Source organism: Papio anubis, chromosome 1, assembly GCF_008728515.1.
Source record: "Papio anubis isolate 15944 chromosome 1, Panubis1.0, whole genome shotgun sequence".
Lineage (NCBI taxonomy): Eukaryota > Metazoa > Chordata > Mammalia > Primates > Cercopithecidae > Papio > Papio anubis.
The window spans coordinates 147,363,115-147,391,048 of NC_044976.1; the positions used below are offsets into that span (position 1 = coordinate 147,363,115).

Genomic DNA, 27,934 nt, shown 5'->3' on the forward strand with positions numbered 1-27,934 from the left:
AAATAATTACATATTTATTTTATTATGTAAACGTACATCTTATGGTATAACCTAATGGGGAAAGATTGAGCTTTGGAGCCAGCCTTTGCCACCTGCTAGCTCTGGAGCCTTGGCCAGGTTATATAACCTCAGTTTCCTTATCTATAAATTGGGCATGTGAAGATAAATGAGAAAATACATGTAAAAGTCTTTAGCACACTTCTTGGCACATAGTAATCATTTAAAGGCTATTATAGCTGAAATGACCAATGAATCATGAATGTTCTACTGAAGGAACACTTCTTCCAAATTTTCTTATATGTAGTATTTAGAAGGAGCCATATGTGTTAGGTGATTAAGATTTTTTTTTTGTTTTTTTTTTTTCCCCCTCCAAATACAATGGTGATAATCCAAAGATTGTGTAAGAGAAAGTAGATGTTTCTTCTCTGTTCCTCCTCTTATCCCTCTGAGTATGGAAATACTCCATGGTTTTCTCCAAGCTCATATAAACCTAAACATATACAAGGTAACTGGTTTATTTGCTTTGGTTTTGCCTTATATATTACTCTGCAGCTTTTCCTACTTAGTAACACATCATGAGCATTGTTCAGAGCTAATATAGATTGAACTAATTTTTAATAACTGCAGAATAGCCTAAATAATGTAGATATGCCAAAATGTACTTCAACTATGTATAATGGATACTCAGGTTGTTACGAGTTGCCACCCTCTACTGCAGATGACGTTGAATGCAGCATCCTTATACAGAATTTTTAAGATTCATTGCTTTTATTTCCAACGAAAGTTTCCCTAGAGTGACATTGCTGAGTTCAGAGTCAGTGCTAATTATAGTGCAAAGGGATTTAGGGTGCAAATACTATATAAAACTTTGTTGCTTTCTGCCCTTTTATAATCTAATTGAAGAAGAAATACACATTTATTTTTCCACAGATTTCTTTCTTATGTACAACAATTTTAGTAAATGGTGTTTATTCTAACCAGGGAGGTTTGAAATTCTTAGCATTCTGAAACGTGAATCAGAGGAGCAAAATGAGTCTCTTGACTTAGGTTTACTGTGTAGTATTTGCTGTATTTATTAGATACAAATTTGTTAGAAATTGTACACAGTTAAGTCTTGCAGTTTTTAAGAGCTAAGAGTCCCACTTGAAAACTGAAGCACCTGACTTTTGCCGTCTTGTTCCTTAATGTGCTTACACCCTACAGGGTTGCAGACAGGGGAAGAGCCATCCCCACATGCAGTATCTCGTCCCTTGAGGCCCAGGCTTGCTCAGCACTGATGCAAGCAGCTGAACAAATCTTGTTTTGAGGTCACCGATGGTAACAGGAATGATAGTATGCTAACAAATTATTTTTACAGCAGTAAAGTTATTGTGCTAGCATTAGACAGGTTCTTTTTCTTTGTAATGTCACTGAGAGCTACTTAGTACAGCGTAAGTTGTTGCAAGTGTCCACTTAAGTAGCGTGGGGTATGTGTGTGTTGTGTGTCTTTACAAGGCAGGGGACTGAGAGAAGAAAGAACAATTGTAATGGGTTTGTGGTGCGTGTGCGTGCATGTGTGGCCATGGTATACCTTTAAGAAGCAGCACGACCATGTCTGTTTAGAAGCTTTGTTTTTCCCTATTAGTAATTAACATTTGATTACATCAGTTGGGATTATACAACTCTTTAACAGCTGACACTAGTTCATACCTGTTTTCATTCTTTCTCCCCTCTGATTCAGCTTCTTGGCTCTGGAGAAGCGATTGCATTATACACTAGAATCCACTTGGTGGTTGTACTCCTGATTCACTGGAGTGGTCACAGATCTGAAACCCACTGGGCACCCTGTCACGGTTCCCAGTCAGTGGGACCTGTAGTTGCATGTTTTGGTTTCGTATTTTTTCTCCTTGTGATAAGCAGCCTTAACTTTAAAAATTCTCTGGTCTGTAACTATTAGCTTGTTGGGAAAACATTTTTACAGCTGTGGTATTTAGCAGTCAGTATGTTTCCTTGGGCTTCCTGCAGTATTCTGTGAAGTAGCAAGGATAAGAACGGCAGTGATGGCAAACACATAAACAGTGCTTACCATGTGCCAGGAATTTATAGATTATTAACTTATAACCCTCCCAACAACTCTAGGTGGTGGGGACTGTTTTCATTCCCATGTTAGAAATTCAGGGAGCGAACCAGCTTCGGACCCATGGTTATGCAGTGTGTAAGTGACTTAAGCATGGAAATGACTGCTTCTGGGTGAGGCTCACTGTTGGGGCTGGAGAAACCAGCAAATGAGGTGACATTCCCAGGGAAGCTCAGTGCTGGATGCTCAGACCCAGATGGAGAGAGCTAGCAGAGTAGCTTGGCTGCTGCTCACTATTTAGATAGGAAGTGACACCCTGGACATGGGAGGGAAGTTGAGGGAGCTCACTCAGGCATGGGAGGAAGGAAACAGGGGAAAGGAAGGTGTGGAAAGCTTTGCTGAGGGAGGTCACATGGAACTGTCTCTCCTGGATAGTGCTTCTTCCTTGGCTACTTCTGTCCCTGCGGGGCGCATATCTCCGGAAAAGAGCTAAGCAAGCTAAAGGTGTGTTTATCCTCAGCGAGTTTCTTTTGATTTGATGAGTGAGTCATATGTATGCTCTGGCTGGAAAACCTTTCCATTTGCTTTTGTGATTGTGTTTTTCAAATTGGTTTTTGAAGAGGTTCTACGCGATATGCTCAGGTTCTCTCACGCCACAACACAGTGGCACAGTAGAATAAGCCATCTAGGTAAGAGGCTCTGGCAGGGTGCTACGGCTGGGATGGGACCCTGGTTCTGCTACCTTGCCTTCTGGATACAGCTTCCTCGGGCTGAAATTGGGTCCCAGCCTCAGGGTCCCCTCCACCATATCTGAGTAATGTCCACTGTGGGTGAGCAAAGATAAACTGCTGATGGTATGTCACAGTTGTTTTTTGTAGAATGTGGGTGCTTGCTATTGTCATTGTTACTTTTATGTCATAAGGTCATAGCTGATAACCCTCTTTCTGTGTCATATCAGCATGGTTCATTGGGTAAGAAGATGGGGTCAAATGGAGCTCTGGGTTTGAACTTGATTGTCTTTAGTCGCTGAGTGATTGTGGAGGAAGTTATTCCTCTCTTTAGCCTCAGTCCTTAGTCTGTAAAATGGGGTGGTGTAGCAAGAGTAGCTCTGTCGTCATAGGGCTGTTGAGATTGTGCTCAGCAGAGTGCCCCATCAGTGTGTCTGCTTCATAAACGGCGGTGCTCATTATCACCTTCTTAGTGCTCTGACACTTGTGGGGAATTTCCCATTCTGATTTTTAGGTTTAATAAGCTCTGACATTCTAGGACATACATCATTGTGGATATAGATACTGACAGCAAAAAAAACTGGAATTGAAGAGTTGCAGATTGCACGTCTCTCAAAGAAGGGTGGGGTGTCTTACAACAAAGCATTCCTGGCGTGACTAGACAAAGCTCATTTGAGAGTAAACCAGAGTCAGGTATTCTGATGGAATTGATTATGCAAACTGGACCAGGAAGAGTCCTTTATTTTATGCCCAGTTGGTGGTACTTTACATTTTAAAGAATTTGTCATTTTACTTACAGGAAGAATTTTTCCTACTGCCTTTTAATAATGAAGGGAAAAACTATTGCTTTCCGTTTATCTAGTGAAACCCAGGTTCTATTTTGGAAGGACAAAGGAGTTAGTTTGGAGGGAAAATTCTGACCCTTTTTTTCTTGTAATGTAAAAAAGTGAGCACTGTTATCTGTTTTACCAGGTTACTTTAAAAAGTATCACTTAATAAATTTTTTTATTTTACAAACCCCAGCTTATTATTATGGAAATTTTAGGCACATACAAAGCTGTAGAGAATGGTGAGACCCCTGACATACCTGTCTTCCACCTTCAAGGGCTGTCAACTCATAGTGGTGCCTCATCTGCACCCCCACCCAGTTCCCAAACCCCTGTGATTTTAAAAGCAAATCCCAGACAACATTATTTTATCCATAAGTATTCAAGATGTACTTCGAATGCCTTCAGAGGAAAGTTTCGCTAAGGTCAAAAATGAAAACTTCCCTGTTCTAAGTTGCTTCCTGTGGGAAAATTATGTCTCTCTGGAAATCTCAAGACAGTAATCCTTAAAGCAGGGGGTGGAGAAATGATCTTTTAAAACAATAACTGGGGGAGCTTTTTCAGACTAACTTGTCCTCCTAGAAGATTGCCTCTTGAAGCCACCCCCTTACCCCAAGAGTTCACAGTGTTAGGGATGTACAAGATAGAGAACCACCTATCTGGTGAAAGTGCTTCCGGGTTATGGAGGCTTTTTAACCACCATGGATGGGACTTACTTAAAAATGTATTTATTTTCTTCCTTCTTAAACAGATTATGCTGGATACTATTTAATTGTTCCTATTTACTACAGGGCATTTTGGACACTGATTTGTATGCTCTGGAGTGTGTATTTTAATCATTTACGTGTCACCTACCTTGTTGCCATTTTTTATCCCATGTCAATGTGCTTGTCTGTAATAACAGCCCCTTGTCTCTTTGAAATCTGTTAAGGGCTAGAAGCAAGGTCAAGGAACTTGTAAAGAACTGTACTTAAAGTTAGAGTAAATGAACTGAGGGTGTTATTTTGTATGATGTTGGAATTAAGAGTTTGGTGATATTTAACTGCTCAAAGGATGTTTTGGCTGCATTTCTTGGTTTTTGGCTGTGTTCTGCATAGATCAGGTTGCTGTGTAGCCATGTTTCATATAGGTGAGGTATTACTGTAATGAGTTATAACACAGCAGGAATCTTTCTTTTCCAATTTCACATACAGCTTTAGAAAGGCTTGAAAGGTCATTTACATGGTTAGTGCGTAAGAAAGATGGAAAATGTGTTTTAGGACAAGTTTCCATCTCACCACTGACTAAAAGTGAGTTAGGAGGGAAATAATGGAATCTTAAAATGTGCTTTTTAAAGTCTTTGTTGTTGATGTTATTTTCATTAGCAACTAAAGTTAGGGGCTTGTGTTTTAAACCTTACGGAAAAAGCTTTACTTGGCTAAAAATAATTTGATGTATGGATATGATTTGGGTACTGTACAGCTCTAAAACTGATTGATAGAAAAAACTAATAATTTCATTTGCACTGCACAAAACTAATTTCCTTTCTGCCTTCCTTTAAAGGAAAATAAGAGTAGACATTTTCAATATTCTTTCCCATCCCCTCCCACCTCATCACTTTTTTTAGCCTTTCCTTAGGAAAATGACCTAGCACTATCAAAACTGAGCTGTGCCCTATGCAGGTTTATACACAGCACAGACTAGCTGCATCAGTTTTTCCTTTCTTACACCCTCACCAAGATTACACAGGTCTGTGAAATGTCCTTGGGAGTTGTAATAATATGGAATGCTGGAGAAATTCCAAAGACTGTTGGTAAATATAGGATGTAATTGAATAGCAGTTAGCTTCTTTTGGCAAGTTCAGAACTTACCTTTAAGAAAAAAATAAAGAGTTAAGTATACATAGTATAGCATGGAAACTAAAAAGAAAGTGCGGTGACCATGTTTAGGATTTGGATTTGAACTACTGTCTTTCATTTGCCTGTGCAGGTAATTCAATAAAACACTAAATAGACTGTGCAGGTAATTCAATAAAGAGGAACATGCTGCATTTGGTTGATATTTGTGAAAGATCTCTCCTCTTCTTACCCATCATATTTAAAGATTTATTTGCTCTGCCAAATGACCTTTTCTAAATTGTGAGAAAGCTGTCTTTCTTTGCTTTGTGTTTTTAACTTTGAAGATTTTTTTTTTTTTAATTAAAAATGAGAGAACAAAATACTGGAAATGCACAGTTCATAGGTAAAGATGGAAACTTACACTTTAGAGTTTAGGAAGCTGATTGACTACTCAGAAGTGAATTTTAGAAGTGACTGAAGGTTTTCTCTATGTTCTCTTGCAATGTAGCCTATTCTATGTAAAAGACCTTTAAAATGTGATGTTTACAGAGCAAATATCCCAACAAATTGTTTTCAGCAAGCATGGGCACACTAAAACACTTTTTATCATCTCAGTAGTTCCATTGTATTTGTTGCAAGGAACTTGTCTGGATGTGCAATCTCTGTCTGTGAGAATACCCCAGTATAAGACAGATCGGGGGCTAGAAAAGGAAAACTTGGGTGGTGGGAATGTTCTTTTGGAAACCCAAGTTCAATTTTTTCCCCTGAAAAAGCATGAGTGAGTGGAATAACTTAACTCTCATTCTTTTTCTTTGTAGCTTAACCCTCTCTTAAGAACCCAAAACTCAAATCCATCTAAGGCTCCAGGTCACTGAGGTCATGCTGGAGACTCCTGCCCTGCCTTAGTGTCAAAAACCCGGTGATCTCAGGATTCATTCTTTCTTCGTAATGACTGTGTTAGTCTGTTCTTGCATGGCTATGAAGAAATACCTGACACTGGGTAACTTACAAGAAAAGAGGTTGAATTGGCTCATGCTTCTGCAGGCTCTACGGGAAGCATGGCACCAGCATCCGCTCTGCTTCTGGTGAGGGCCTCCTGGAGCTTTCAATCATGGTGGAAGGTGAAGGAGGGGAGCAGGTGTTGCATATGGCAGGAGAGGAGGGGGCAAGAGAGCGAGCGGGGTCGGGGGAGGTGCCAGACTTTACAACAACTACATCTCAGAAGAACTCAGTATCCTGAGGATAGCACCAAGCCAGAAGGGAGCCACCCCTATGGCCTGGACACCTCTGACATCGGGGAATTACAATTCAACATGATATTTGGTGAGGACATGTATTCAAACCATATCAATGACAAACATTTATTTCACTTCCTGCCATGTATAAAGCTCCATGTTATGATTATAGAAGGCCACAAAGCTGACTCCAATACGGGTCTTTCCCTTCAGGACTCTGACTGGGGAGCTGAGACACACATGAAAGTGATCGTAGGATGAGAGACTCTGTGATACACCAGGAGCTGTAGAGACACGGCCTCATGGATTTTATAAGACCAAGGGAATTTCGTATTAATTTCCCCTGGGGAAAGAAGGACAATCGCAACACTGGTTGGGATTGCCGTACACATGCTATTGGCTAGAATAAGAAATCTTCCCATCCAGGATGGGCTCTTCAGAGGACATTTAGTCCGAGATTTTCTCCTTTATGCTTCAGGTGTCTGAGTTTGTGGGATAACCAGGTAGCAGTGGTTGAACTAAGAAAATGCATGATTCAGCATTCTACTTGGTCATTGTTTCCATGGGATTGTCATAGCTTCATGTTAAACTCTGCTTTGCTGCCCCACCCCCTACCTTCGTTTTTAACCTTTAAAAAGACTTTCTCTACAGTAGGTGGTGAAGTACTCAATTTCCTCTTTACACAACTCCTTGGCCATGCTTTGAGCAAACCTAGCATACTCTGAAACTATGAGAAGAGTAGGAAGTACACTTGCCCACACTTCCTGAGTGCTCACTACAACTATTTTCTCACTTCTCACAAATAGGTGGGGTAGGTATTAATTTCATAGGTGAGTAAACTGAGGCTAAAAGAGGATAAGTACTTTGCCATTCATTCTGCCCCTCTCTAGTTAAAGCCAGTACTTGCATGAAAGTTTGTGCGTGTTCCTCTCCCTAATAGTAAACCTTGGTTCTTAGAACCCCTCGGCTCAACTTCAGTCGAATGAGGATTTTTCCCTCTCTTTAGTCTTCAGCTTTCAGTTTCCAGTGGCTTTACTGAGACAAAGACCCTGGAAGCTGAAGAGTTCAGAGAGTTTACTGCACTTTCCCTGTCATTCCCCCGTGCTTTGTATTCCGAATTACTTTCATCACGGAAGGGTGAAAATCTAAGTCTTTTTTTATTTTTATTTTTTAAATAGATTTAGGGGGTTCAAGTGCAGTTTTTTTGTTTGTTTGTTTTTTGAGATGGAATTTTGCTCTTCTCATCCAGGCTGGAGTGCAGTGGCACGATCTTGGTTCACTGAAACCTCTGCCTCCCGGATTCAAGTGATTCTCCTGCCTCAGCCTCCCGAGTAGCTGGGATTACAGGCGCCTGCCACCATGTCTGGCCAATTTTTATATATTTTTTTGGTAGAGATGGGGTTTCGCCATGTCGGCCCGGTTGGTCACTCAAGTGCAGTTTTTTTTTTTTTTTTTTGAGACAGAGTTTCACTCTCGTTGCCCAGGCTGGAGTGTAGTGGCACAATCTCAGCTCACTGCAACCTCTGCCTCCCGGGTTCAGGTGACTCTCCTGCCTCAGCCTTCTGAGTAGCTGGGAATACAGGCATCCGCCACCACACCTGGCTAATTTTTTGTATTTTTAGTAGAGACAGAGTTTTGCCATGTTAGCCAGGCTGGTCCTGAACTCCTGACCTCAAGTGATCACTCGTCCCGGCCTCCCAAAGTGTTGGGATTACAGGGCTGAGCCACCGTGCCCGGCCAAGTGCAGTTTTTTTTACATGGCTGTATTGCATAATGGTGAAGTCTGGGCTTTTAGTATAACCATCACCCCAATAGTGTCCCAGGTTACTTTCTTTATAAGATGCTCTTAGGAAAAAGAGGGTTAGAAGATTGTTTTGAAATTAGAAAAAAATCACAGTATTGAAAAAAATTAGGAGTCAGCATTGTTAGCTTTATGATCTATATTTTACTTAGAAATAGAGTCTTGCTCTGTTGCCCAGCTGGAGTGTGGTGGCATAATTATAGTTCACTGCAGCCTCAAATTCCTGGGCTCAAGTGATCCTCCTGCCTCAACCTTCCAAGTAGCTGAGACTGCAGGTATACAAAACCATGTCCAGCTATTGTTTTTATTTTTATTTTGTAGGGTCAAAGTCTTGCTATTTTGCCCAGGCTGTTCTTGAAATCCTGGACTTAAGTGACCCTCCCACTTTGGCCTGCCATATTTGTATAGTTTCTTTAATTTCTATGACTGGGTCTCAGCAAGAGTTGCAACTTAATAGTATTTATTAGATATGTTCTTAAAGAATAGGTCAATAGAACTATTAAGTAGCTTATTTCTGTTTATTTTAAAAAATAGACTTGATTTTTGGGAGCACTTTTAAGTTCATGGCAAAATTGAAGGGAAGTCTTAAAGAGTTCCCACATACCCCCGCCTTTCCCCGTGCTCCCCCACTATCACCATCCCCCACTAGAGTGGTTCCTTGGTTACAGTTATTGAACCTAAATTGGCACATCTCTAGCACCCTAAGTCGTAGTTTCCATTAGGGCTGACTCTTTGACTTTTTATTTTTAACGGACCTTTCTCTTAAAAAAGTAGAACTTACAGTAAATAGAATGAGGGCTCTATAAAGAGCCCTCATTTTTCAAGAGTTATAAGAGATAACTCTTTTGAAAAAGTTTTTATTAGGAAAATCTAAAGTGTCTAAACATGTGACATTCCTATGAGCATGTGGCATTTAGTTCCAGGTTTTATAATGTATATGTGATCAAGTGAATATGATGGGGCCCCAGAGAGCCACATGGGGAAAGTTGGAAAGGTTCCAGGAGCCCGACTATTTAACAGAAAGGAGATGCTTAGAGTGGATTTCACATCAAGTCTACTTTATAGTAGATATTTTACTCCCTGTTCTAATGACAAAGCAGAGGTATTCCTATTGGGCATAAAATATAGCAGGGAGCTGAGTTACATTTGAGGTGGAGCTCTGTGCCTGTGTGGATGGGTAAAAGATGGAATTTTAACATATGTGCTGTGGCTTTTTTGAGAACTTAAAAGTAGTGGATAAATTCACAGAGTATAAAAATATTGAAATGAAAAGGACTAAGAGATCTTTTTCTCTAATCCTATTATTATAGATTAGTGTCAAGCAGATTGTTTACCTGGGATAATTTAGGTGTAGCCATTCCTAAAGGTAAGAGATGTCTTAAATGAGTGCCTGAAAGTTCTTTCCAGAAGCACAGCTCTGTGGCTATGCAAGTCCTGGGTGAAAATGTCATGAACTTTTAATGTAGGTAAATGATGTGTGTGTTAGAGGTGAAAAAAATGTGTTTCTAACTCTGAGGGAGTTTAGTGTCAAAATGTGCTGATATTTTTAACATAAGCTAGATTAGTATGTTAAAATAAGCACCAATGGCTGTGGGAATTCAGACAGAACAGACTACCTGTGATACTAAGGATCAGAGAAGTCCATAGAAAGAGGCAGCATCATTTAAATTCAGCAGTGATTAGGTGTGAGCATGTTTACTACCTGCAGTAAGGATTGCCTTCTTTTTCACTTTTGATTATGAAAACTTTTAGGTATATACAAAACCTAAAAGAACAGTAGAGTGAATGTCTGTATACTCACAGTTAGATTCAACAACTGTTAACATTTTGTGTATTTGTTTTAACTTTGAATTTATAGATGTGCTTATGTGTGTATGGTGTATGTGTTGGTTTTCCTTTTCTTTTCTTTTTCTTTTTTTTTTTTTTTTTTGAGGTGGATTTTTTGCTCTGTTGCTCAGGCTGGAATGCAATAGTGCCATCTCAGCTCACTGCAACCTCCGCCTCCTGGGTTCAAGCGATTCTCCTGCCTCAGCCTCCCGAGTAGCTGGGATCACAGGCACACACCACCATGACTGGCTAATTTTTGTATTTTTGGTAGAGACGGGGTTTCATCATGTTGGCCAGGCTGGTCTCAAGCTCTTGACCTCAGGTGATCCACCTGTCTTGGCCTCCCAAAGTGCTAGGATTACAGGCGTGAGCCACCGCACCCAGCTGTGTGTTGGTTTTTCAAAAAAACGTTGGAAAGTAAGTTACAGGCATCATGACTTTTTTAATAAACCCTGATATATCCACTGGCATCTCTTAACACAATTCTGTCTCTTCTCCTATATAATCACAATTCTATCAAAATCTGAAGAAAATTAATAAAAATACATTAATGTCATCTAACTTCTATTTTCTATTTCAAACTTTCCTAATTATCCTAATTTTTTACAAGTATTTTTTTTTTCCACACCTGGATTTAATCAGGGTTCACACACTACATTTCGTTTTCATAATTCCTAAATCTCTTTTACTCTGAAGCAGCCTGTACTACCTCCCCCTCCCCATGCTCAATTTTTGTTTCATGACATTGACTTTTAAAAGGATCAGACCAGTTTTCTTATAACATTTTGTTGATACCATATCTTGCAAATATTTTTGTCAACTGGAGATTTTAAAAGTCTTTTAGAAATCAAAATATGTATTTTCTAGGAGATGTATTACCAGATTATCTGCTAGCCATGAATATAAAGCCATTGCTCCTGATACACCATTTTCAGTAGATAATGTACTTTAAAATAATCTTTATTTACAAAAATAATGTAAGACAGCTGTAAGATGCTAGAACAATACAAGGTTAGAAATAGAAATATACAAGGTTAGAATTCTGTTTAATATCAAGTAGCTCTGAGATAATAATTTTGCCGCACTTACATTCTTTCCTTTTTCTGTGTTTTTGTTTATCATAAAAATTGCAGTCATCTATACATGTTGTTTAAAGTTTGCTTTTTATTTCACTAGTTATGCATTGCGAATGATGTCCCATAGAATATGTAGTAGAGATTGTTTTTGCTGGGAGCAGTGTGTACCAAGCCAGCCACATTCTTTCCTAGGTGTTTACAGTGAGACACACACCCAAATGTAAAGTGCCTGGCTCAGGATTAGAAATGTGGCTTGTGCCCACAGAGCAAATATTTTTCTCTGTTTGAGGCTCTCTGGTTAATGCAGGAATTGAATATTGGCCTCTTCTCTTCTGTGCTTTAATAAGTTGAGGGAAACTCATGAGTAGTAAACACCTAAGGACTGTGTATTGGAATTTTGGCTCCCCCCACTGTTTTTCTTGGGGTTGGGGGTGGGTGGGTCATTTCATATTCTTTTCTGTACCTATCAAGAGATCAGACTGGCTTACCTTAGAGGTAAACATGATACTCTGCCAACATAAAGTGATTTAGAAATGTTAATATATTTTACCAAGCCAGAGTTTCTAGCATATGTATTTTAAGCCATCATAAAACATATACCTGTCATGTTAAGGAATGTGCCCACGGCAAGTATCAAAGACCTGCTGTGGGAGGCTGGGGAGCGTGTTTTGCTGTGTTGCAGGGTTATACCCTGACAACCCCTGTGAGGCATGAGGACCGGCAGGGAGTGGTTTGTAAATATTGAAGCCATTTTATTTATTAATTTAAGAATTCCTACAAGTAGTAGCTATTCCTATTTGTACATCCAAGTGTCTTGGGGCTCAGGGGGTAGGTAATTCTGTGTGGGCAGATGGATGAAGAGTATAAATTCTGAGTGGATCTGCCTGAATCTAGTTAACAAAACAATCAGATGAGCAAGAGATAGTCCGTTGGGCTTAATGGAGAACAGAACATTTGGACAGAAGAGCTTTCTGGACATTTCTGGCTTCTTTGAAAGACAAGTGTGATGAGCCTCCCAGCAAGATTGCTGGCTCAGGATGGAGCAATAAGGGCACTTTTGTTGTTATTTTATTCTTGTGTTATCCATGGCAATAATGTCATCATTTTCATTTGGTGGGACATCAGGGTGTCAATAAGTCTTGTTACTATAATAGTAAGTTAAATTATCTGTGATTTGGTTACAGGACTTTTGCATCAAGATTTTGTAAAGGAACAAGATGATAGTAGGGTGGTTCCCCACATCTGTCTAAATATTTGTTGAAAAAAGGACAAAGAGTTGTGATTTTTAAGTGCTTTGAAGAATTCATATCTTTCCATTAAAAAAAAAAAAAATGGAAGTAGCTGGCCAGGTGTGTTGGCTCACGCTTGTAACCCCAGTACTTTGGGAAACCAAGGCAGGTGGATCACATGAGTTCAGGAGTTCAAGACTAGCCTGGCCAACATGGTAAAACCCCATCTCTACTAAAAAAAATAAAATAAAAAATAGGTGTGGTGGCAGGTGCCTGTAATGCCAGCTACTTGGGAAGCTGAGGCAGGAGAATCTCTTGATCCTGGGAGGTGGAGGTTGCACTGAGCCAAGATTGCACGACTGCACTCCAGCCTGGGCAACAAGGTGAGACTGTGTCTCAAAAAAAAGAAAAAAAAAAAAAAAAAAGGAAGTAGCTGATTATATTAAATGCATATTCCCACCACTTTATCATTCATTCTAAGTAAATAATAAAGTGTTTACATAAGACATGAAAATAAAAGTAAATAATGTTAATAAAAGTAAAGAGGCAGTGTTGCAAAGAGTGAGGAGGAACAAGATCAAATTTTAAATTCAGTGAGGCACTTAAGTCATTAAACCTTACTTTTTTCATCTGTAAAATAGACACCATAGGGTTGTTCATGAAGTTGGAATGAGACAATATATTTAGAAATTTCAAAAGCAAAACACTAGTGTTCAAGTTCCACTCCTAGTGGGCTTTTTAATTTGTATTTTATTTTATTTTTTTTTTATTTGAGACAGAATCTTACTCTGTTGCCCGAGCTGGAGTGCAGTGGCATGATCATGGATCACTGCAGCCTTGGCCTCCCAGGCTCAAGAGAGCCTCCCATCTCAGCCTCCCAAGTAGCTGGGACTACAGGCACATGCCATCATGCCTGGCTAATTTTTTTTTTTTTTTGTAGAGACAGGGTCTCATTGTGTTGTCCAGGCTGGTCTTGGACTCCAGGGCTTAAGTAACCCTTCGGCCTCAACCTCCCAAAATGCTGGGATTATAGGCACCAGTCACCACGCCCAGCCTCCTAGCACTTTCTTGAGTGGACAGTATTGCATAGTGAAAAAAGCATGTGAACTGAAGTTATGTAGACATTGGTTTAAATTCTGGCTTTGCCATTTACACTGTGCACCTGTGAATGAATTCTTTAATCTCTTTGAACCTTCGTTTCTTCAACTGTAAAGTAGCTTTTATCGTATCACCCTTGTAAGATAAGGCATAGGGCATGGGCTCTGCCAAGACACTTAGGAGTTCCAGAACTTGCAGGTTATCAAATCTGGATGGTGATCTGTTGGCAGGGGGGTGTGCGCTTCTGTGTGTGTGGAATATGGTACCATTGACAGGTCCCTTCTGGAGTATGACCGTGGTGTTTCTTTTGCATTTACAGCTATCTTCCAGAGGGCCACACTGGGCATGGACACCCTTTTCCCTACCTGGAGGAGCACAGGTGATAGTGTAATTTTCCAGTCACGAAACTGTTAAGGCCGTCTCAGGGGCGGGTGCGCCAGGATAGGAGGGCGGCGTCCGAGGACCACATAGCCATGCCTTTTGGTCTGAAGCTCCGCCGGACACGGCGCTACAACGTCCTGAGCAAGAACTGCTTTGTTACACGGATTCGCCTGCTGGACAGCAATGTTATCGAGTGCACGCTGTCGGTGGAAAGCACAGGGCAAGAATGCCTGGAGGCTGTGGCCCAGAGGCTGGAGCTGCGAGAGGTAAGGGAGTGTGTCCGTGTGCGCATGCGCGCATGCATGCGTGTTGGGTATGTGAAGGAGAACTCACCAAAGGGACCAGCCATCTGTTTCTTGGCATCTGTCATGTTTTTTGGCCTAAGCGACAATGTGTTTATAAGAATCCTGTTATTCTTAGCATGGCTGTGATCTTATCCGTCATTGGATGGGGAGATTCGTGCTGATGTGAACCACGCCTAGAGCTGCATGGCGTGGCAGGTTTCCTTTTATTTCAGCTGGGGAAGAGGTTTTGGGGGAGTTGAAAATGAGAGACTCTCCCTACCAAAGTCATTTTCTCTCTTTAAAACAACTGAGTGGGTAGCTGGTATTTTGGCATTCTGGCTGCACATTAAGGAGAAAAACGCCCACATACGGATGCATGCAGCTGCCTTTTTTTTTAGTTGTTTCTGTATTTTCCTCTAAAAAAAAAAAAAAACCCCACCAAATAAAGAGAAAAAGCATTTAGAGTGAGCATGACCAGTGAGGCTTTTTGTGGGAGCCTGTAAAACAGAGGTTTTGTTCCTTTTAAGATTCCTCACAGCCCTCGTTGCCTTCATGCTGTCTGTGAAATGACTTTTAAGCAAAAGCAGGGCTGACCACTAAGAAAGTCATGCTATCATTCTTTAGAAGGGACTTTCAGAGCAGTTGTTTATGACAGCCAAGCCCTTCTTTTTTCAGTCGTACAGACATTCAGGACAAGAGACTTTTGTGAGCAATCCACACTTCAGCATCTGTGTCTTGAGAGCTGTCTGACATATTGATCAGTGGGGAAGGTGGTCTGGTTGAGTGGTTGCCAGTACTGAATGACTGCAAGCTCCTGAGACTCAGACCTTCCTGAGGGCAAGGGAAAGCTGTATGTCATTGTCCTAGGTCCCTGGGCTCTTGGAGAGTCCAAGTGACAGCATTGCCCAGGACCTCGATGACAGAAGAGGGGTGGCAATCACTGTTGGAAGTGATCGCATGTGACCTCTCTCCACCTGCTTACAAAGGAGTTGGGGCCCAGGAGCATCTTCCTCTCCCCTTTCCTGCTCTGAAAGTCCCTTCTAAAGGCATCTTCCACAGGCTAGCTGTTTTTCTCTGAGAAACTTTCACCTGAAATGCATCTGTCTCCTGCTGTTCTTTGTGTTTATACTTTGGTTTCAGTGATCAGGTATTCCTTTTAGGTATATTTTTCTGTGCAGGAGACTGTCTTGGACAATGGAGATATGTATTAGTAGCTTGGTAACTGCCACAGTAGAATAGATGTGTGAAATGTTCTCATCTTGTTGATTGGTAGCTGGCTCTCTTTTTCTCGTTGGTAACACATTAGGGTACACACATTTAAACACACATTTGCATATGTGCATGGGCATAAAGGAAAAGCTTAAATGCTGGTTGGGGAAGAGACTTGTCTAAGTTCTTATAGAAAATTAGTATTTTTACTTTTAAGTACTTTCAGTCACTCAAATTAGAGCAACTAATTATTCCTCACATGCGTCGGGGGACAGTGTAGCATGTGGTTAAGTAGTTACAAGTATAGGCATTGGAATTTGGTTCAGCTTACTCTTCTGTCATTTATTAGCTGGGTGACAATGGAAAAGTTACCGAATCTTTCGAGGCGTAAGTTTCCTACCTATAAAATGGGAATAATAATGCTTACTTCATAGGGCTGTTGTAAATATTAAAAGAGTTCCTGTATGGAAAATGTATAGTGCTGCATTTAATAATTTATAATTGTTCAAATTTGAGTCTTAATAAACAACTTAAAAAAAACCCATTTTTTGTTAAAGAAAATATTGAACATCTTGTGCCAGACACTTTTTTAGAACTTGGTGAAATGAAGATAAATAAGGTACAATTTTACCTTCAAGACATGCACACAACAGTAGGGGAGTCCAGCCTTTAAATAAACAGTGAATATTGAATGTGGTCCGAGCTAAAATAGAATGCAGGGGTAGGCCCAAAAGGCGATGGCTGTCCTTAGTGTTGTGCAGTGCGCAGTCCAGCCCACTGAACACTGCAGTCTTGCTGGTGAGAGAGAAAGAGTTGATGGAAGATGAACAACGCCTTCACTCTGAACCAAGACTTGAAGGATATGTTTGAGTCCAGCAGGTAGAAAAGAAGGCCATATCGTCTTTAGTGTGGGGAACTGGATTATCAAAGATTCAAGGATGTGAAAGAGCAGCCAACATTTTGGGGGCTGAGAAGGCATCGCTCCAAATCACCAGGTCAAGCTAGAGTTTATAACGAATGGTGTGTGGAGATGTGTATGGTAATAATGGCTTTCAACAGACTATTGTTTTTCTCAGTGAGAAGGCAAAAGTCAACCCTGGGTCATCCCACAACTACCTTATCACAAAGAATAAAGCAGTGCAGTGCCAAGTGTGTGCATAGTGTGATTGACGTTCCATTGCTGAGGTGGGGTTTGCGTTTAATACCGACTTTATTTTGACGTGCCCTAATGGGTGCATCCGCATTCGACCAAATCACTTTCTTTTTGAATTTTGTGCTTTCCTTCCATGACAGACAACATTGAAGTTGTGCCCTTTTGTGAATCAATCCTCTAGATGCTCCTGAATTAAAGGATCAACTAGAGTAATCTGATACTTTTCTTCCTTTGCACAAACACATCTTAAAGAAGAATGCATCCTCCACCCAAAAGCAGAAGTAAGAGGAGGTGAACAAGGGGTCTGATCCTCATACCTTGAATTTGTATTTGGGTCATTTTTCAAATAGAGCCAATGCTGCTTTAGAGGAGAAGGTGACAACCAATCTAAGATATAAGAAAAAGTTTAGTCTTTTTTGGGAGGGGTGTTGGGGCCTAACTCTATTGCACAAGATGGAGTGCAGTGGTGTGATCATGGCTCATTCAGCCTCCACCTCCTGGCTCAAGTGATCTTCCTGCCTTGGTCTCCCAAAGTGCTGGGATTACGGGTGTGAGCCACGCACCCAGCCAAAATATATTTGATCTTTTTTTTTTTTTTCAATTGAGATAGGGTCTTGCTCTATTGCCCAGACTGGAGTGCAGTGGTACGATCATGACTTACAACAGCTTCAAGCTCATGGGCTCAAGTGATCCTCCCACCTCAGCCTCCCAAGTGGCTGAGACTACAGGCACATGCCACCATGCCCAGCAAATTTTTAATTTTTTTTGTACGGATGGGATCTCACTCTATTGCCCAGGCTGGTCTCAAACTCCTGGGCTCAAACGATCCTCCCGCCTCGGCCTCCCAAAGTGCTGGGATTATGGATGTGAGACACTGTGCCCAGGTCAATATGTTTAGCCTTTATGAAGATTTAGAAACTAGATTATGGTGGATATTTGGCTTTGCCATTAGAAGTAGTTTAGGTATATCATAAATTTTGTAATAGCTTTATATTAGGAAAGGATATATGGTAGATTAAAATTTTTTTGATTAAATTTTTTATTTACATTAATTGTTTTGCCACTATATTTTATTAGATAATTTTTAATAGACTTTATTTTTAGTTATAAGACTTTGATTTCTTAGAGCACTTTTAGATTCACAGTAAAATTGAGAGGAAGGTACAGAGAATTTCCATATGCCCCTGGCCCCATGCATGTACATCCTCCTCCACTATCAACATCACTCCCAGAGTGGCACATTTGTTATGATTATTGAACCTACATTGACACATCATTATCACCCAGAGTCCAGAGTTTACATTAGGGCTTATTTTTGGTATTGTACATTCTATAGATTTGGACAAATGTGATATGCTCCTAATTAACATGGCATTCAGAAGGGCCCAAGCCTGGTTCCTATTGTCAGCAAACAGTCATGTCTGGGAAAGCTGAATGTGATAGGGTCCCTGCTCCCAGAAACCAGATATAGTCTTTGCTCCTAGAGTTTAGAGAACAGGACAAACAAGAAACAAGGCAAAGGGAACGGCTTGTGCTGAGGTACAGAAACAGGAAAGAACATGGAATTTTCATGGAAAGGCGAAATTCAGTTTGCACTGATGTGTGTGTGTGTGTTGGAATTTTCAGGGAAAGGCAGAGTTCAGTTTGCACTGATCTCTGTCTCTGTGTGTGTGTGTTGGAATTTTCTGGGAGAGGCAGAGTTCAGCTTGCACTGATCTGTGTGTGTGGCAGGGGGGAGGGTATTTTCAGGGAAAGGCAGAGTTCAGTTTGTTTGCACTGGTGTGTGTGTTGTGTGTGTGTTTTGTGTGTATGTGTGGGTGTGTGAAAGGGGTCATGGAAAGGAAGAGGGTAGAAGAGGAAGGGGCAGGACGGAGTCTGCTTTTGCAGTGTTTGCTGTGTTTGCCTAGGGAGTTTTAACTAGATCTATAGGATAGTATTTCTAAAATAAGTTACAAAGGGTAATTACCACCTTTTGATTGTAGGTACTCTGCTGAGCAGTTTCCATATATCAGCTCGTGTAGTCCTCATAACGAGTCTGTGATGCATCCCTACCCTTGCTGTTCCTATCTTACAGATGGGGAGGCTACAGCATAGGGTGACCTGCCCACAGTCACTGGGCTGACAAGTTGTGAGGCCGGTTCAAACCTTGGCAGGCTGACACCACCGTTCCGGTTCCCAGAGACGTGTAGTGGGGGAACAGGGAGCATGGTAAAATGCTTTGGGAAACACTCTCTCCTCAATTCTATAGTAAAAGAAAGAAAATGGTGGTCCAGTAAGTGTTTCACAGTTGTCTTAGCCTTCCAGAAAATGCTCTTTTGAACTATGTGGGGAATAAAACACTGCTGTGAAGTATAAGTCATCAGAGGACTCCAAGGAGGAGCATGACATGGTTACCTTGCATGTTAGGTAAAGAACTCATTAGTAGGAAAGAGTGGGGATCGGCCAGACGCAGTGGCTCACTCCTGTAATCCCAGCACTTTGGGAGGCGGAGGCAGGTGGATCACAAGGTCAGGAGATCGAGACCATCCTGGCCAACATGGTGAAACCCTGTCCCTCCTAAAATACAAAACTTAGCTGGGCGTGGTGGCACATGCCTGTAATCCCAGCTACTTGGGAGGCTGAGGCAGGAGAATCGCTTGAACCAAGGAGTTGGAGGTTGCAGTGAACCAAGATTGCGCCACTGCACTCTAGCCCGGTGACAGAGTGAGACACTGTCTCAACAAAAAAAGGAAAGAAAGAAAAGAGTGGGGATCAGCTGGGTGCGATGGCTCACGCCTGTAATCCCAGCACTTTGGGAGACTGAGGTGGGCAGATCGGCCGAGGTGAGGAGTTCGAGACCAGCCTGACCAACATAGTGAAACCCCATCTCTACTAAAAATACAAAAATTACCCAGGCATGGTGGCATGTGCCTGTAATCCCAGCCACTCAAGAGGCTGAGGCATGAGAATCACTTGAATCTGGGAGGTGGAAGTTGCAGTGAGGCGAGATTGAGATTGCGCCATTGCACTCCAGCCTGGGCGACAGAGCAAGACTCTGTCTCAAAAGAAAGAAGAAAAAAGTGGGGATCAGAAGGGAGGGACAGGAGGAACAGAGATGCCGGTGAGCACAATTGTAAACCTGGCAAGAGGTCATGAGGTGAACTGGTTAGGAAAAATGTGTTTTCAGTTGTTTTAAAAATGAAGAAAAAATCAGGGATAAGTTGCTGCTTGGGAGCTCTATTAACAAAGACATGCCCAAGATATAGGAAGCTCAGAAAATCAGAATTCTATTAATGTCATTATAATATATCTGGATCAGTGGGTTTAACCCTTTTCTCCAAATGTTCGGTGGAACATGGATGTGTAAATGGAGCTGGGTCTTTTACAGAGGAGATGGGATATCTGGAGCCCTATCTCAGTTTGAAAATAACTAGCCTAGGTTAAGGGAAAAAGAGCTAAAACAATGGTGCCTTATGACTAATTATCACAGTTTAAAAAAGAAGTACATGGAAACATAGCAGAGTTTAGTGGCTAGGAATGTCAGCTTGGACCAAACTGCTTGAGTTTGAATCCTGGTTCTTCCATTTACTAGCTATGTAAACTTAGATAGCTACTGAAGTACCCTGTGCCTCAGTTTTCTCATCTGTAAAATGGAAATGGTAATAGTAGCCAGCTCTACAAATTGTTGGGAGGATTCAAAGAGTTAGTTTTTCATAGTTGCCTCAGTATCACAGTTGCCTAGCATAGGGAGCACTCAATATGGCTGCTTTCTTTGCAAGACACCACACAAGCTATCCAGCCTCTGCCATGACACTTCCAGAGACTGGGCTGTCACTCTTTTGTAAGTCTGCTTGTTCCATTGTTAGATGACTTTAATTATTAGAAACTGGGGCCAGGCGTGGTAGCTCACAACTATAGTCCTGATACTGGGAGGCCAAGATGGAGGGTCACATGAGCTCAGGGGTTCAAGACCAGCCTGGGCAACATAGTGAGATCCATCTCTACAAAAAAAAAAAAAATTAGCCAAGCATGGTGATGCATGCCTGTAGTCCCAGCTACTTGGGAGTCTGAGGCAGGAGGATCCCTTGAGCCTGGGAGAACGAGGCTGCAATGAGCTATTAACATACCACTGCACTCCAGTCTGGGTGACAGAGCACATCTCAATCTCTTTCTCGATATAGATATAGATAGATATAGATACAGATACAGATACAGATAGATATATATGAAACTGTGATCTTATGTTGAATTAAAATAGCAAAGTCTTTCAGTTCCTCAAATAGCTAGGATTAATTTAAGGTTGTGCTGTCCAATATGGTAGCCACATGTGGTTATGGAACACTTGAAATGTGGCTATTTTGAACTGAAATGCGTGGTAAGTGTGAAAACACATCAGAGTTTGAAGACATAGTATGAGAAAACTAAAATACTCATTAATTATATTTATGTACAGGTTGCAATGATATTTTGACATGTTTCAAATAATATTTATTAAAAGTAAGTTCACTTTTTGGTACTTTTAAAATGTGGCTTCTAGAAGATTTAAAATTAAATATGTAGCTCACATTTTATTTCTGCTAAACAGTGCTATTCTGAGAAAGGCAAAGGGGGCATTTAATGGTAATAGTGAGTGTAAACATTCTAATAAAATGTAAAAATATGCTAGACTAACCTTGGCTCTACTTTTAACAAGTGGAAGAAGGGTAAATGATATAACAAAGGCACCTGAGATACCCTTCACTTCACTGGTAAAACCTATTTGCGGTAGGGAACTGCTGTGGGGAAATCCAGCGCTCTGGAGAATGGTGACTTTCATAACTCTCGGCTGTCTCCTAAGGCTAAGCTTAAGAGCCTTGGTTTTTAAAAGAGCATAAACAAGTTTTTAAAAACCAAACTATAATCATTTCAAAGAGTAAGTCCTTATCCTCTAATTTATCCCTTTTTTCTTTTGCAAATTTATATTTCGATCTTTGCTAAAAGCAGTTTTACCCAAAGATATCACTACAGTAGAAATTTTCCACATTTTACTATTTTCATAATGACTAGAGATTATAAAGATTAAGAAATTTAACTTGCATTTCCTATTATCACATAAAAGTTAACTTACATGAAGAAGATTTCTGTGGTTTGATTTCATGCTAATCTTTTGGCAGTTAATAATTTATGTGGGATTTGGGAGGTACTCAATTAAATGGAACACATCATGCCCTGGCAGATAATAGTGGAATTCTGCTGTATTTTATAGCTTGTTTAATCACATCAGTATATATGTGTATTTGCAAAGGATTAAACTAATCAATACTGATTAAGAATCAACTGAAGAGTAGACTGCTGGGGGAGATTTCTCATGTTTAAGTTTTGTATTGCTTTTTGTTTTTGTAAAAATGACAGTGTGAAACATTATTAGCTTAATGTCAGCCCTAGAATGTAATGGCACTGGCATCTCCATTTTCTAGGTATAGAGATTGTACGTGAACTATTCGCCAGTCTTAACTTGTATGTCTTCATCTTTCTGTGTATTCTAGGTGAGTTGTGCAGTCTCAGAAGAGTGGTTTTTCTTGGCTATGGGACTCTCTTCTTGGGTCTGTGTTATTCTGCAGTTTCTTTTCCTGTACTTTTACAAAGAGATTGGCTAGGAAAATGAAGAGGGTGCAGTTGTTAATTATAGATGTGTCAGTTATAGAAATCTCAGACCTACCCAGAGTAGAGGTTGATTAAGCACAAGTTCTTTTCTACCGTTATCCAGCTGATGTACGGTGGCTTATTTTCCAAAGCCATTGGAATGTAATTGCATGAAGTGCTATTTCAGAGTCCGCTTATAGTCATCTTTTGACATATTTTCCATGCCTCAGTGAAACTGTTCGTGCTTGTATGATATGTAATTCATATATTTTATGTGGAAGCACACCAACTGTTTCTTAATTTACAGCTGAAATACTGGGTAAGATAGGCAACCTATTAAAACTTAATGCAAGATACTTTAAACTTTTGCTTCTGGATGAGTAACTCTTCAAAATGCTTGAGATAAGATCATGGCTTTAATCCTTGGTAATTGCCAAGACTGCATCTAAACCTCTGAAAAATAGCATTAAAGTCTGTGCCATTGGTCACAAAACTGGAAAAACAAAACCCTCAAAAAATATTTCCCATTTAATAACTAATGTGGGGGATTATACCATCTCTATACAAATAAATGAACAAGCAAATCAAAAGTATCCCAAAGTATTTTTTAATAGACTTTCTTTCTTTAGAGCAGTTTTAGGTTCACAGCAAGGTTGAGCAGAAGGTATAGAGAGTTCCCATATGCCCCCTGTCCCCAAAACTACTTTTAAGGGCCCTTAGTCTCAGAATCTTTCCATAATACCAAAAGGTGGACATTCTGACACTATAGTATCCACATACCAATCTGCCACTGAAGAAACTAGCCGATTTTTTAGTATGTATTTAAATGTATGTTTCCTGTGTTAAAATGCAATTCCCCAAACCAAATAAATGAGGAAGCTGCTCACATAAAAATGACATTTTAGTGCGGCTTTACTTGGTTTCATTGTAGTGCATTTTTTGTAACTGGTTCAGAGATGTGGTTCCTGTCCCTGAGGACTGGTTCTTCTGTCTTCTTTTCTCATCATTGCAGTAAACTTATTGCAGAACTCATGGCACCAGAGCTGTGTGTTCTAGTTTTCTTAAGAAAACTAGAGCAATAAAATGGGGATTCATACCTCTCCCAGAGGAGGTATCATGAGGATTAAACGAGCCTGGCTTACTTTTGGTGCCTGAGATATAAACAGAACACATATTTCAGGCATTTACTCAGGTAATATGGTGGGATCCTCTTTGAGTCATGGAGAAGGTGGTATCTGTTTGCAATCATCCACCATGCTTTCTTCAACCATGTGGCAATGTTTAGCAGCTAAGCTCAGCTTTCAAAATTGAGCTAGAGTTTAAATTGGCAAGTGAACCACGAACCAACCTGGTGGGGTCTCAGCTGGGCTTGACAGGATTAGTAGTTCCTTGGATAATACACAGGAAGTTGATTGGTGCACATGCTAGTTGAAATGAGAGCCTAGGCTCTGATTCCATTTCCTGTGAGGCACTGTGTAGATGTGGGAGAATAAACGTGTGCTGTATTGTACTTTTGAGGCAGGGTCTTTCTACTCCAGAGTAGGCAGATAGCTAGAGGAAGAATGGGAGGAAAAGGGTGGGAATGCAAAAAGTTACTTTGGGCATAGCTTCAAAAGTTAGGGTGGGGATGGGGATCTCAGAAATGGACTTTTCTTCTTGTTAGAGGACCAAATTTGACAGTTTTAAAGTTAGGATGTTCTGGCTGTGAGTATGTACAAACTCTGTCCTTCAGATTACCTGTCTCCCCCAATTCTGCCCTGCACTGGACACCCCATTTGTTCAGTAGTTATGTAATTATTTCACTGGATAATTACCTGGTGAGTCACTCTGAAATATTCTGTGTCCTCTGAAAGGTGCTGTACCACAGCAGTGATGAATTTATGCCATGAATTAGGTTTTTCCATTAGAAGTGGTTTACTTTGTTATTTAGAGCTCTGGCTCAAGATTATTGCCTTACTGTCGTTTCTCTTGTACCTCATCATCCTCCTTCTCAACATACCCGTATGCGTGTATGCACAGGAGTATGTGTATGTGCAGCTGCAGTGTGCATTTTGTGTGTGTTGTGTGTGTGCACATACATGTTCGTGTGTGTGTACTCCATGGAATATTCTTTCTCTGAGGGTTTTCTGGGGTGGAGGTCAGGTCTGGTTTAATGATCTGGATGGATAGGAATGAGAAAAGGAAATTTAAAATAGCTTTCGAGGCACAGATAGACACAATAAAAATTTTAACCGTTTTTCAAAATCGATTGTATAACATTTATGCAGTTACTGTGGCCCTCTATAATTTGAATATTACTAATTTGAATGAAGTATGGACTATAAAAATATCTCCCAAATGTCACAACTGCTTTTAGTGAAAGATGATAAATTATAGTTAGCCTGTTAAGCAATTGTGAAGCTTGCCCTGTTTCTCCACTCATGCTATAAAAAGGGCTCTTTTCCAGCTTTAATAATTGCTGTATATCATGTTAATTACACATATTACCTAATTTATTGTATGGAGACTCACTCCTAGGCATCCAGAATGCCATGGAATACCCTCATACAGCCCTGTATTCCGTACAGGAATTCAGTATAATGCAGAACTACTTTGGACCCTTTTCAGATAAATGTCTTGAACTGAGTACCCAAATGACTTCACGTTTAGGGTAGCCTAAGCCTACATCATAGATCTCAGAGGATAGCGTCAGAGTGATGTTCCACTGTCCCATTACCACCTATCATGAGAGCCTCAAAGTCTTAGTGGAGGTATAGCTTTGTGATTTTTATTTCCTTACATCTTTTAAATGTTTACGTTATTCATAGATGTTCCCGCTTCTACCTTTGCCTGCTTTTTCTCGTTGACTCCCAGATAACCTCTGTTTCCTAATTCTGTGGTTCACGGAGATGTCAGTAGTGCTGATGAAAAAGATTCATGAGGTTTACCTGCTTTCATTTACTGATGATGATGGCGGTGGCAGTGGTGCGGATGGTGGTAACAGGGGTAGTAGTCCTGCAGCCGCAGCAGCAATGGAAGGTACCACTTGTGAATTAGTTACTTACCGAGTGCCATGCAGGTAATCGACAGGCATTATCTCATTTATACTTCTCAGAGCCTGTGGGTGAAAGTTGTAACCATCATCCCCATTTTACAGAGGAGAAAACTGTGAGAGTCTAGAAGGCATTTCAATGACTTGTGTAAAGTTACTGAGACAGTGCAAAAGGTGGGAGATGGACTGACTTCGAAGTCTGTTTTCTTTCTGTTCAGCCACATTTCATTTCCTCTATCTCATCACTCAGGTTGGAACAGCTAATGGACTTACTGGAGCTAGGAAATGAATAATAGGGTCAGAATTCATCCAAGTAAGTTTGTCTCAGTGGATGGAAATATAACCTTGGCTCTGGTTGTTGACATTTTGTTGCTCAAGAAATGCATAGATTTCTGATGTGAACTTGTCCTTTGGAACATCGTGGGGGAAAGCTGATCAAATCATTACCCCCATCTCAAAGTAAATCCATTTAAAATATCTTTAAAGCATCTGGGTCTGCAGCTTTATGTAGGCAAGGGCACGTCTGGTTTTCTGGTAAAGTCAGAGTCAAAACTTCATGAGAGATTTTGGTGGAGCTGTGGCAGGATTGATCTGTGGTAATGCTGAGGTGGCAGCCAGCTGGAGTGGGAACATCAGCATAAGAATGCCTTTAGAAATTAAACATTGTAATGAAAACATTCTTTTGAAGGCAGGTTTCCAGGTGTGCTGTAAACCATTCTAGGCTATAATTGAAATATAAAAGAATCTTCAAAAGCAGTGATCTATTTTTTGGTGATTGTTGTGCTAATCCTGAAATCCTAGCATGAATTAATATAAAAGATGGGATTGGGTGCATAAAAGTACCTGTTTTAATCATTTAGCATGTTGTTCAAAACCAAACTGGTTTAGGCTTCAAATCTAAGGGTGAAAATCTCACTTTCATCTAACAAATCCCACCATAATCTGCCAAGAGCAGCCACCAGGGGCTCCTGCGGCAGCTGTGAAGAAGCGATCCTTCCTCTCTCAAAGCTTGATATGGGGAGAGATTTGCTGCAGTTCGTGTATAATAAAGTGGAAGAGGATGATACTTTTTAAAGCACACGAAAAGAGTGAATAAATTCTCGGTTAAAATCTGGTACTGTATGAAAATATTCTACAGTGCAGAAGCTTTCAGTTGGCAGGCGGTTTTGTCTTAGGAACTGAGTAATAAGTTACGTTGCAGCAGGTGCAAGAGCGGTGTTGGTCTTTGCCAGTGTGCTCCATGTGAGATCATGAAGCATGCAGAAGGCACACAGAAAAGGCAGTCTTCAGATATCAGGGGAAAAGTCAGCACTGTCCCTTCCCTGCGTGACTCTCCTTTACCTCACATGGGCCCATTGGTATCGACAAGCACAAACAGTAGTAATGAGTAGGGATAATGCATCTGGATACTTGTTACAGTAGTGTGTGGTTGTGGTCTTTTTAAATTTGTCCCAAAGTCAGATGTCAAAGCTGGATCTTGTATAGGGGCTGGGGAACCCAAGGTGGGATGCAGCATGCTGGAGTCTCGTTTCGTGTGTGGCCTTGGGATGCTTGTGGTGAGCATGAACTGATGCTGTTTTACCCTTTTATCTAGACACACTACTTTGGCCTTTGGTTTCTCAGCAAGAGCCAGCAAGCACGATGGGTGGAGCTGGAAAAACCTCTGAAGAAACATCTGGACAAATTCGCTAATGAGCCTCTGCTTTTCTTTGGAGTCATGTTCTATGTGCCAAATGTGTCATGGCTTCAGCAAGAGGCCACAAGGTAGGTGCATTTTCCCCCTGTGTGCCATATAAGGGTGTTGACTAACTGTGAAGCTTCCAATGAAGTAGATGAGCTGGTTGATTTAGGGGTGTGTGGGTGTGGGTGCGGGTGTGTGGTGGGGGAGAGGTTAAAATAGTTGGGGGTTGTTTACTCATTGCCTTGCAGCTTTAGAGTTTTGGTTGAATCCATGTAGCTAACTCCAGCTGTTTTCTGTAATGCTGGTAAGGCAGTAGGGATCCTGAGCCAGGCAGAATTTCGTCTCTAACAGCATGGAAATACTCATTAGAGACTGTGAGTAAAATAGGCATGCAAGAATTTAATAAAAAGGTAATCACCTGGCCAGGCGTGGTGGCTCATGCCTGTAATCTCAACACTTTGGGAAGCTGAGGTGGGAGCATAGCTTGAGGCCAAGAGTTCGAGACCAGCCTGGGCAGCATAGCGAGACCCTGTCTCTACAAAAAGAAAAAAATATAAAAATTAGCTGGGCATGGTGTCTTGTGCTTTTGGTTCCAGCTCCTCAGGACACTGAGGTTGGAAGATCACTTGAGCCCAAAAGTTCAAGGCTGCAGTGAACCGTGATCATGCCACTGTACTCCAGCCTGGGCAACAGAGTGAGACCCTGTCTCAAAAAAAAAAAAAAAAAAAAAGAAAAAGAAAAAAAAGAAAAGGAAAAAAAAAATGAATTCTGTTTTGTCCACCCTTTTCCTAAAAGTATCCCAAAACAAAATGTAGTATCAGACTTCGAATTTGAAGATTGGAAAGGTAACTGAAAGTGGGAGTAAAGTTAAGGAGGAAAATGTTGCGAGAGCAAGAGTTT

At 40.8% G+C, this 27,934-nt stretch overlaps 1 protein-coding gene across 1 annotated transcript in view; it reads left to right on the top strand.

Annotated features, from left to right (window-relative positions):
* PTPN14 (protein tyrosine phosphatase non-receptor type 14) overlaps positions 1–27,934 on the top strand; it is a 204,120-nt gene that overhangs the window by 72,150 nt on the left and 104,036 nt on the right. The window contains exons 2-3 of the mRNA XM_021927236.2: positions 14,014–14,341; positions 26,948–27,117. Of these exons, the coding sequence (XP_021782928.2) occupies positions 14,168–14,341; positions 26,948–27,117 (344 nt within the window). The 5' untranslated portion in view covers positions 14,014–14,167. The remainder of the gene's footprint in view (positions 1–14,013; positions 14,342–26,947; positions 27,118–27,934) is intronic.